The 10,860-nt window shown below is 33.0% G+C and overlaps 1 protein-coding gene across 3 annotated transcripts; it reads left to right on the forward strand.

The window, feature by feature from the left end:
- Window positions 1–1,232: 1,232 nt before the first annotated feature.
- LOC110423764 (cysteine-rich receptor-like protein kinase 15) lies at window positions 1,233–7,486 on the forward strand. Of its 3 annotated transcripts, none has more exons than XM_021438116.2 (8): window positions 1,233–1,363; window positions 3,729–4,567; window positions 5,462–5,581; window positions 5,662–5,870; window positions 6,016–6,226; window positions 6,331–6,568; window positions 6,851–7,001; window positions 7,077–7,486. In XM_021438116.2, the coding sequence occupies exons 2-8, from the start codon at window positions 3,742–3,744 to the stop codon at window positions 7,383–7,385; spliced, it is 2,064 nt and encodes a 687-aa protein (XP_021293791.1). In that variant the 5' UTR covers window positions 1,233–1,363; window positions 3,729–3,741; the 3' UTR covers window positions 7,386–7,486. The 3 variants fall into 3 exon arrangements, with proteins under 3 accessions (XP_021293791.1, XP_021293789.1, XP_021293790.1); XM_021438114.2 differs by lacking the exon at window positions 1,233–1,363 and adding an exon at window positions 2,549–3,587; XM_021438115.2 differs by lacking the exon at window positions 1,233–1,363 and adding an exon at window positions 2,549–2,838.
- The last annotated feature ends 3,374 nt before the right edge of the window (window positions 7,487–10,860 follow it).

The following is a 10,860-nucleotide window of genomic DNA, read 5'->3' on the forward strand; positions in this document are numbered from 1 at the left end:
TGATTAAAGGTAATAAAAAATAAATATTTATTTAAATTTTATAAAATAATTTAATTTTTTAAAAAATATTAGACCTTTTCTAATAGTATTCCACTTTTGTTCTATTTCACAAATCAAATTATAAAATAACTATTCGTTGCAGTCACACCGTGACGCTCACGACTTTGGATGCTTTCATAACTTGAACTTCTAGGGTGTGGAAAATTTCGCTGGTCCCAAAAAAATGTCAATAAGAGGAAGAAAGAGAAACAATAAATGACCCAAATATTGACAGAGATGACAATGACTTGTGTAGTTTCATGGAAAGATAGACTACTTTACCTTGCATCTATTGGATCCGCGTAGGACGATTACAGATTGCTGACATAAAATACTCATTCATTTGGATAGATTAATTTTGTAAGAAGTTTGAAAGTAATCTTAATATTATTTTTCAACAAAAAAAAAAAGAAATTTCACTCTAGAAATTTCCCAGCACTTTCCACTTTAAAGTCACACCCTGAAGCTTTAGATTCTTTGTTGCCTTCATATCTTGAATCTCTAGAATCTGGAAAACTTTGCTTACCAAAATCAATCAATTAACAAAAAGAGGGGAAAAAAAAGAAAGAAAAATTCAAATGTATTTTCTCGAAATGTTAGAAATAATATTGAGAGAGTTTTGAGCTACTAATGTGGCTTCCTGGAAAGAGACTGAGTTTGGCAGTCAATGGTTGGTCCAGTCAGCCAAATACAACCACATTCAGCCCACAAATTAAACATCAATGTTCATTGGTTGATTTTTTGAAGATATCTGAATAATTTTATGGTAAATCTGATGGCATATATTGGGTAGAACCTCAAGATCCCTGAAATTTTCTCTATAATTTGTTTTTCTTGCATGCCTTCACTCTTGCTTTCATAATAAAAGGTTTGTTTGTTTAGTTTTTTTCTTTTTAAATGCTCTTAAATTAATGTATTATTTCATTTAACACATCTTTAAAATAATTTATTCAACAATTGACTGTTTTATCGGTGAATTCCGACAAGATTGTAATATTAATCGATTTCTTTTTGTACTTCAGGTCACGAGAGAAAATGGTAACGGAATCTTCTAGAATACTGTTTCTCATCTGCTTCTTTCCGTGGCTCACATACCTTGTTACTCTTACGTTTGCCGTTGACCGTTTCTTCACGTTCAGCTGCGTGCACAGACAGGGAACTACACAGCTAACAGTGCCTACGAACGCGACCTCAATGGCCTCTTCAACGAAATCTCCTCCATTACAAAATTGAATTATGGGTTTTTTTGCAGTCAGTACTTCGGCGAAGTCGACGCCCTTGCACTTTGAAGAGGAGATATTTTTTTAAGTTTCCCATCGTTTTGGTGAGATTCAAAAATATCTTTACACTTTATTGAAAAAACTAAACTTCATGAGCTTTTTCGAAAAATCTCATCATCGAAACTTATGTTCGTGTATAAAATATTTTTATATACTATGACATTTAACAATGCAACCATGGTACATGATGCTCTTAATTCCAATATTTGTTTCTTATCCTCCTTAGAACCTATATATCTCTTTTCCGTGTATAATTATCATGAATAAATATTTTACATTTACTTTTTATTTATTTTATTCTGTTATGTATGTCATTACACAAATACTTATGAGATTTTTTAAAATTATATTTTTAAATCAAAATTTTTTTTATTGTTATTTTATTTTATAATTATTATTTATTTGTATGTATTGTATTCATTTTATATTGCTATGATTAACAAATTTATTGACACCATTAATCTCTTATTTTTTATTTATATATTTTGATTAATTGGTAAGTTTGTATATTTTTATTTAGTTAGAATTAGGAACAATTAAAATTCTGAGTTTGGACTCTCCCATCATATTGGTGAAGTCCTAAAAATATTTTATTTATAAATTTACTTTTTATTTATAAATATCTATTTGGAAAAACCTTTTTTTTTATAAACCAAATGATCATCTAAATTTATATATTTCTTCATATTCATACCTTTCTTTTTCCTCCTAGGATCTAATTTTATTATGAAACATTTAGCAAAATTTTCTTCCCCTATATGTTATTTAAACCTAGATTCATCACCATCATTTCTTAATCATTTGTTACATTTTGTTATTTATTATTATTTTATATATATATATATGTATATGCATATCTTTTAATTCACTAAGTCTACTTATCCATTATGTTAAATATTTTCATTTTTAGCTTTCATATATTTTACTTTTTCATATGCATAAATTCAAACAACTATAATAATTAATAAACAAGAAATTAATATACCACAACTTTAATATTTCAAACCCAATCCAAAATTCTTATGAGCATATCCATTACCTAATGGGTCCAACTTAACCCACTGCTCTAAATGGGTTCAAGCTCCACTGGGCTTCAAGAATTGCCTCCGGTCCGGTCCCGTTCCAAATGGACAACTCCAAGAAGGCACCAACTTGTGAAGAAAAAGAAAATAATTCCCTCTTCAACTATGCAACGCTGTTCAAGACTCCCAAGCTAACTATATAAGCTATTTTTCTTTCCTTTCTTGACTTCTCTCCTTCCTCTTCTCTCTCTTAAAAACTGGTTACTCTCCCTTCTCTCGAAAAGCTCCCATTTTTAGCTCTTTCATCAGCTCTCTCTCTCCATGATTTCAGCCCCGGTCTTTCTTTTTCACTTTCAACACCAGTAATACTACTCTTCTTGGCTCTCTCATAAACCGGTGGCTTTATCCCTCCTAAGCTCTCTCACAAACCGGCGGCACAGCCTCTTCAAACCGGCAGCCCTCTCACAAACAGTCGGCATTTTGTTTCTTTTTTTTTTGTATGGGTGCTTAGCTGCTAAAAAATAAGGAATTTCACGATTTTTTTGCTGTTTAATGGGATCCCTTTTTTTTTGGTTCTTCCTCTCTTCGGTCTGAGGCCCTTTTAAGATCTGGATTGTCTAAATTTTTGGACAATCCAGAGCATGATTTCACAATACTCTGGCATTGAAGGGGGTTTGGTGGCCGGAGCTGACCACTCCTTTCATGTTAGCTGTCAATCCGGGGCATTAAATGCCCCGTAATGATGGACTGGCGTGTGCTCGGTCCCTTCCCGTTGGCCCTTTTTCTTCTTTTTTATATCATTATTTTTATTAATTTTAAATTTTTATATATTTTATTTATTATTTATTATTATTTAAAAAATGTGTCTACAGTTGCTTCCCAAAATTAATCCATTAACAAAAAGAGAAAGACAAGAATTCAAATATATTTTCTCGAAATGCTGGACATAATATTTGCCAGAGATGTGAGTAACTAGTGTGGTTTCCTGGAAAGATAGACTACTTTGTCTTTCTTTAGTTTGTCAGTCATAGGTAGGACTGGTCAGCGAAATACAGCCCCCTTTAGCGAACCTAATTCACTGTTCATTGCTTTATTTTTTCAAGATATCTGTAAAGTTTTATGCTAAATCTGATGAAGGATAATACATATACATATATATATATATAAGGTCGAACCTCAAGATTCCTGAATTTTTCTCTATAATTTTTTTTTCGTGCATGCCTCACTCTTGCTTTCATAATAGAAGGTTTGTTATTTTCTAAATGCTCCCAAATTATAGTTATTATTTCGTTTAACTCATCTTTAAAAAATTATTCAACAATTTACTGTTTAGTAGGTGAATTCCGGTTAAGATAGTACTATTAATCGATTTCTATATGTACTGCAGGTCAGCCGAGACAATGGTAACGGTATCTACAAGAATACTGTTTCTGATCTTCTTCTATCCAGGGCTCACATACCTTGTTACTCTTACCTTTGCCCTTGATCTTTACTTCCTGTCTAGATGCATAAATTCTACCGGGTACTACACAGCTAATAGTGCCTACGAACGCGACCTCAGTAGCCTCTTCAACGAAATCTCCTCAACTACAAAATTGAACTATGGGTTTTTTCACAGTCAATCTGGCGAAGTCAACGTCATTGCGCTTTGCAGGGGAGATGTTAAGCTAAATGTTTGCACTAGTTGTCTCAATGACACTATTTCTGAGATGAAGCAGCGTTGTCCTCGCTACAAAGAGGCCATTGGATGGTCTGAGTTTTGTATGTTGCGCTACTCAAGCAGAAACATCTCTAAAAGAGTGGAACTTTCTCCTCAAGCTTGTCTACTTAATACACAGTCTGCAGTGGAAGGTAATCCGTATGAGATACTTGATGTATTGAAGGTGTTGTTGGATTACCTGCGTAGTCGAGCAGCAGCGGGCGGTACTCTTCTCAAGTATGCAACAAGTAGCTCATCGCTGGGTGCCCAATTGTGGTATGCTCTTGTGCAGTGCACTCCTGATTTGTCTGAGCAAGACTGCAATGATTGTCTAAAAGCGGCGACGGATGGGATTACATCGTGCTGCGTTGGGCAGAGGGGATGCCGAGTTCTCAAACCCAGCTGTAACTTAAGGTTTGAGTCATACCCCTTTTTTGATTCTGGACCAGCTGTTCTGCTCCCGCAATCACCCTCGACTGATGCCGCACCTGCTCTTCCGCCCCCGCAATCACCCCGATCAAAGAAAGGTAGACAATCGACGTGCTTTTTCAATTCTGTGTCAGGATTTCTAGTTAGTAATGGTAGATTACAGAATATAAAAATTTATTGTGACATTTATATTGCTTCTTCTATTTTTAATTATTTGTCTTTTTGAAATGGCACACTGTTTTAGAGATAAAAATGATGTATTTTTCTTCGTTCCTTAGACAAATTTTACTCTTGAGGTTGACATAAAAGTTACAGGATTTCACTTAAAGTTAGTGTTTCAATAAAAAATAACCATTAAAAAATGTTTTTTCTTTTTAATTTTGAAAAGAGAATATATTATTTTAAAACATCGCAAATAATAAAATAAATATTTAATTTGAAATGAAGAGAGTAATTATTTCTTTTAAGTTTCATATTCACAAATTAATCATTTTTATCTAATACTCTCTCTGACTTGTAAATATTATTTGTTTATATACCTCTAATTGTTACAAATTAATGTCTTCCCTGAAAAGTTAAAGAAAATTCACATTTACTTTTCCTTATTACCACTTAATTATAAATACCTAATTTCTTCTCTTTTTTCAAGCTAAGGGTAGTCTGGGACAGAAAATTTAAAATAAATTAAAGTAAATATAAACGAATGCAAATTCTTTGTCTCACTTCTTATCTCTTTCTCTATTTTTTTTCCCTTTTACCACTGGAGAGAAAGAAAAAAGAATATAATGTAGGATGGTCAGTTGTGTTTCTTTTGTAATTAATGATAAGAAAAACGTTATATTTAATCCACAAGCACTTAATTTGCGATTTTTTGCATACACAAAAGTGCACATTCATTATAACTGTCGTCTTCTAAAGAAAGACTCTGTTAAGGGGTGCTTATGATTGATGGATAACAATGAGCTCAATTGAGACTTTGTTCCCTTAATCAGAAGAAAATAAACAAAAAAAATCAGTCTGGATTCCTCTTGGTGCGAGTTTATCAGCGACTCTTGGGCTAGCTCTCTTTTCTGCATGTGGTTTCTTCATATGGAGGAGGAGAAACATTCAAGGTAGGCATTGGATTATTCTTGGCTTGGCATTACAAATTTGTATTATATTGTTATGCCAATCACATTTTATTTTGTTACAGAGGATAATGAAAATAGTCAAGAAGTTCAATTACTTGACCTGGTACGTGGAAGTATTCTTGATGAGCACTCAAGCGAAAATTTTAATGGAGAAAATGTATCGAGATCTCAAGAATTTCCTTCAATTCAATTGAATATTTTACATGTTGCGACAAATAGCTTTTGTGATGAAAATAAGCTCGGAGAGGGTGGATTTGGCCCTGTATACAAGGTAATTATGATTAAGAATTTTTATAAGAGTTAATGCATGATTAGAGATTGATATGAGTGAAACAAAGTATGTTAATATTTCAAAGTCATGAGACATTTTGCAGTCTGACATGTGATATTTTACATAAATTAATAAATTCTTTCAGGGTACACTAGCAGATGGTAAAGCAATTGCAGTTAAAAGGCTCTCAAGAACTTCCGGACAAGGGCTGCTTGAGTTTAAGAATGAAGTCATGTTAATTGCCAAATTACAACATAGAAATCTGGTGAGGCTCTTAGGATGTTGCTTAGAGAAAAACGAAAAGTTGCTGGTATACGAATTCATGCCCAACAGAAGCCTTGATGTTTTCCTGTTTGGTTTGATCCTTCAACCTTTAACTAACAACGTTACTTTGTAAGTGAAATAAGGGTGAAAAAGTTAATTGGTCCACCTTGCTTTTTTTTTTCCGGCCTGATATCAGATTCGAGCATGGCTATGGAACTGTCTTGGCAAAAACGATTCAATATTATTAAAGGAGTCGCTCGAGGTATCTTGTATTTGCACGAAGATTCTCGTCTTAGAATTATCCACAGAGATCTTAAAGCGAGTAATGTTTTACTTGATCACGAGATGAATCCCAAAATTTCAGATTTTGGTATGGCAAGAATTTTTGGTGGGGATCAAAATCAAGCAAATACAAACAGAGTAGTTGGAACATAGTAAGTCCACATATTCTTCCCAACTCATTGCCTCTTAAGCTTATAGGGTTATATACCTTTTGTAGTTTGACAATTTTTTTTTTATTATGCATTTTTGACTTATCATCCCTCTTGATTACAACCAAGCCACAAACAATTCAACACTGAGGCATCTAATTGATTCATAATAGTACAATGTTGAATGTTCATATTTAATATTGACTCTCTGTTTCTAAAAGTTTCTATGCATCATCTAATTCTATCTTTTATCATTTTTTCATTGCTTCTTATGAACAAAAATAGTGGATACATGGCACCTGAATATGCAATGGAAGGACTCTTTTCTATCAAATCTGATGTTTTCAGTTTTGGAGTCCTTTTGCTGGAGATCATAAGTGGAAAAAGGAATAATGGTTTTCATGTTTCAGAGCGTGGTGAAAGCCTCTTGACTTTTGTACGTTTTTATCCTCTCTTTCTCTTCAAAGATTAGATAAATTTCCGTCATGCTAATTTTAAGGAACAATTGTAGGCATGGAAACTATGGTCTAAAGGTCAAGGAATGGAGCTAATGGATCAGCTCCTTGTGCAGTCGTGTGTTGCCGCTGAGGTGCTTAAATGTATCCATATTGGGCTATTATGCGTCCAAGAAGACCCAGCAGACAGACCCAGCATGTCATCTGTGGTTGTCATGTTAGGGAGCGAGACCATAACACTTCCCCGACCAGCAGAACCTGCGTTTTCTGTTGGACGTGTTGTTGCAGAACCAATTGAACCCACTTCAAATGATAGAAACTGTTCTATTAATGAGGTTACAATTTCAAAATTGTCACCTCGATGATTGATTAGTGGGTGCATATATATTCCTTTATTTCTTCTTCTTTCTTTTTTGGATATATGAAACAATGGGTGATTGATTGCTACACTATTTCAACAAAACAATGGGGGATGTTATTTCATTTTATCCATTCTTCATCTTCATAGATGGGGTATCCAAACAGCTTGTTGGGACAAAAGTTTACTCTGCTATCTGAGCTAGTGAGCTTTCCTACAAAAAAAATCTGAATCCATAAGTCATTAATTTTGCAAAATTTCATCAGTACAGAAAATTTGTATAAGAAGAGTTGCCAACTAAAGAAATAAGAATGGACTTGGATCATGGGTAAATGCTATTAAGCGTATATTCATATTAATGCCTAAGACTCCACTGATGTTAAATTAACAAAGCCTGTAGCCCTTGTGACAAATAGGAACACTAGCTTTCAAACAGAGGTGCAGAGCAATCTAAGTTCTAAACTAAACCCGTTCCAATTAAGGAGCACTTTAACTTTAAACAGAACAAAAAACTTGGAGAATGGGATTTCCTAATGATCAGCGCGGGGCTGTGATTTCAAGGGTACAAATTACATGACTGGTTGTGTTGACTTTGTCCTATTTTTCCTCATTAATAGAAACTCTTTAATTTGTTTCTGGCCAAAAACAAAACCTCTAAAGAGATAAGGAGGCTAGACTTTTTTGCTTCGACTTTAACAGTTGGACTCATAATATCCCAACTCTTGAAATAAAGAAAAAAAAAAAGAATAACAATGTCACAAAGACAATAGCATTGCCAAGCCTAAGACTAACGGAGAAGAGAGGAAACGAAAACAGATAATGACCAATGCCTTTCATCAAAATCTGCCTTGTGCTTGTGTTTCTCTCTATCTTCAGCTTCACAGTTTTAGCTGTCAGATCTTCAGCCTAAACCCAAAAACTGAAAAGAAATATTGTCAAGCAGGAACTTATATTTTTTAATTGTACTCAAACATTTGATTCATTGATTAATATATAATCTCTTATTTATAAAATAGAGTTCGAATTCTCTTCCTTTAAGTATATATAAGAAAAACTAATTCTCCCTGCCTTCACCGGGCCTACTACTCTTGAGTTAGAAATTCAAAGAGTCCTTTACTTTTCCACCCAATTTTAGGTAAAAATTCAATGTCTTATGCATTAATTCAATGGCGTTAACCTGTTCTTTTCTTATAATTAAGCCTAATTAGTACTACTATACATTATCCTCTTGTTATTATATTTGCTTATTTTTATAAATAGAAATGATCTTTTTCTCAACGCTTTATTTTTGTTTGCTTGATTTGGAATATTTGCCCACACCACTACTCAGGCCAATCAATCTTTTCTACGAAAAAGAAAAGAAATTAAAGAAAAGAAAGAGATATTCTCAACCGTCAAAATCTCAAAAACTTTCTTCGCAAAAGAGTGGCCAGACTTTTTTGCTTGACTTGAAACAGTTGAAATCATAATATCTCAGTTCTCGAATTAAAAGAAAGAGAAAAAAAAAAAACAATGTAACAGAAGACAATATCATTTCCCCTACTATTAACTATTAGGAGGCGCAGAAAAATAATACAATCTTGTCTGGATATTTACCATTCCAAGCCCACGGCAGCAAAAGCTGATCATGACCAATGCCTTGTATCAAAATCTGCCTTGTGCTTGTGTTTCTGTCTATCTTCTTCTTCACCAGTTTACCCTAAACCCGAAAACCGAAAAGAAATATGGTCAGTCATGAACTAATCTCCTTGCCTTTACTTTTTGCCCAAGAGGCACTAGCTAGGTAATTTCTATCTAGCATATATTTACATGCCTAAGACTCCAATGAGTTTAAGTTAACATAGCCCGTAAGGAGCGCTAACTTTCAAATAGAAGGCAGGCGGAGCAATCTAAGTTCAAAATGTAGTCAGAGACGCTTGTTCCAATTACACAACTTCATAAACAACAATGGAAAAGAGGAGAAGTACAAAAAAGAAAAAATAGTCATGTCATGATCCATGAGCCCACAAGGAAGATAAAATTCTGTGGGTAAGGGAGATGACACTTCTTCGTGCTTTGGCTTTAGAAGACAAAATATGACTATTCTCTACCATCTAAAAACGAGGAGGAACATTTTCGTCAACTCCCTTCTAATTTATGTGGGTAGCACATTAAAGAATATACTATATCTTCATAAGGTTTGATCTTATCTATATCTTTTGGTTCAAATTAAGTGCATATTTTAAGATATTATTTTTTAAAAATATTCTCACGTACATTAATGTATAATCATTTTTATTGTAAATAGTCATAAGAATAATTAATTTTAGATTATTCGTTAGTAAAATTCTTGATAAAAAAAATTTATAATCTTAATCATTAATTTTGAAGATGAAGTAATTTACGTACTATATTTTTAAATTATTTTTGTTTATATTTCATATATTAGTATAGATTTTTAGGTAGAATGTTCAACTATTGGCATGCAAGTCAAGGAAATTAATTTCATGTTAGAAATTTCCAACACTTTTTCATTTATACGACCACATCATGAAGCTTGGGATTATTTGTTGCGTTCACATGTTGAATCTCTAGAATGTTGGAAAATTTTGCTTGCCCAAAAAATCAATAACCAATAAGAGGAAGAAATCGATGACGATTTGAGGAATCCAAATATCATTTCCAGCCGATTGTGGGTATAAAATTCAAAGTCTTCTACGTGAATTCAATGGCCTTAACCTGACTTTTTCTTATAATTAAGCCTCATTAATATTACTATAATTAACCTCTTGTTATTTTATTTGCTCATTTTTATAAATTGAAATTATTTTTCTCTCAGCAATTTATGTATGATTTAAGCTATATCTGATTGTTACTTTCGTTATCTTTTCTTGCTTTTGAAACTAAATAAAAATGCTCACATTGACTACAAATAAAATAATATTTTTTAAGAGTGCTACATAAAAATACCTAACTTTTTTAGTAAAAAAATGCGTGAGTCAACTTTTATATAAATAAATTATACTATTATTTTTTATATTATGTTTTTGATTATTTATGCATTTTGATTTCGGATTTATAGTAAAATTAGCCACTAAATGAGTAACGTCTTGAAGTGGAGATGTTATTCACCCAGAAGAGGCCCTTTTCCATTATATTAAAAAAAAAATAGCAAGACCTTCGGTTCATATCTCCATGACCCTTTTCTTTTACATCTTCCTTTGCTTGCTCCGTCTGAACAGTGAAGCAGCAGTCAATTTCTTCCCTAACGTCTGCCCTCCAGAAACGACTACTTACACTCGGAGCAGCACTTATGAGCGGAACGTTAATTTACTTCTCTCGTCTTTTTAATAAGCATATCATCAACATATAAGCTAATAATCACACATTCACTTTCAACCGTTTTTGTGTACACACATTTATTAACTCCAACAGTAAAAAATCCATTACTAACAAGAACTTGATCAAATTTTTCATGTCATTGTTTTGGTGCTTGTTTCAAG

The sequence above is a fragment of the Theobroma umbraticum genome, unplaced genomic scaffold, assembly GCF_002168275.2.
Source record: "Theobroma umbraticum cultivar Fairchild unplaced genomic scaffold, ASM216827v3 scaffold_204.0, whole genome shotgun sequence".
Lineage (NCBI taxonomy): Eukaryota > Viridiplantae > Streptophyta > Magnoliopsida > Malvales > Malvaceae > Theobroma > Theobroma umbraticum.

What these genes read in the sequence shown, in the direction of transcription:
- LOC110423764 (XM_021438114.2), top strand. Translation starts at nt 3,559, where the DNA reads ATGCCTCACTCTTGCTTTCATAATAGAAG. An exon ending in AACAGAGTAGTTGGAACATA is followed by an intron (nt 6,569 to 6,850) that starts GTAAGTCCACAT and finishes GAACAAAAATAG; the next exon opens with TGGATACATGGCACCTGAAT. An exon ending in GTGAAAGCCTCTTGACTTTT is followed by an intron (nt 7,002 to 7,076) that starts GTACGTTTTTAT and finishes GAACAATTGTAG; the next exon opens with GCATGGAAACTATGGTCTAA.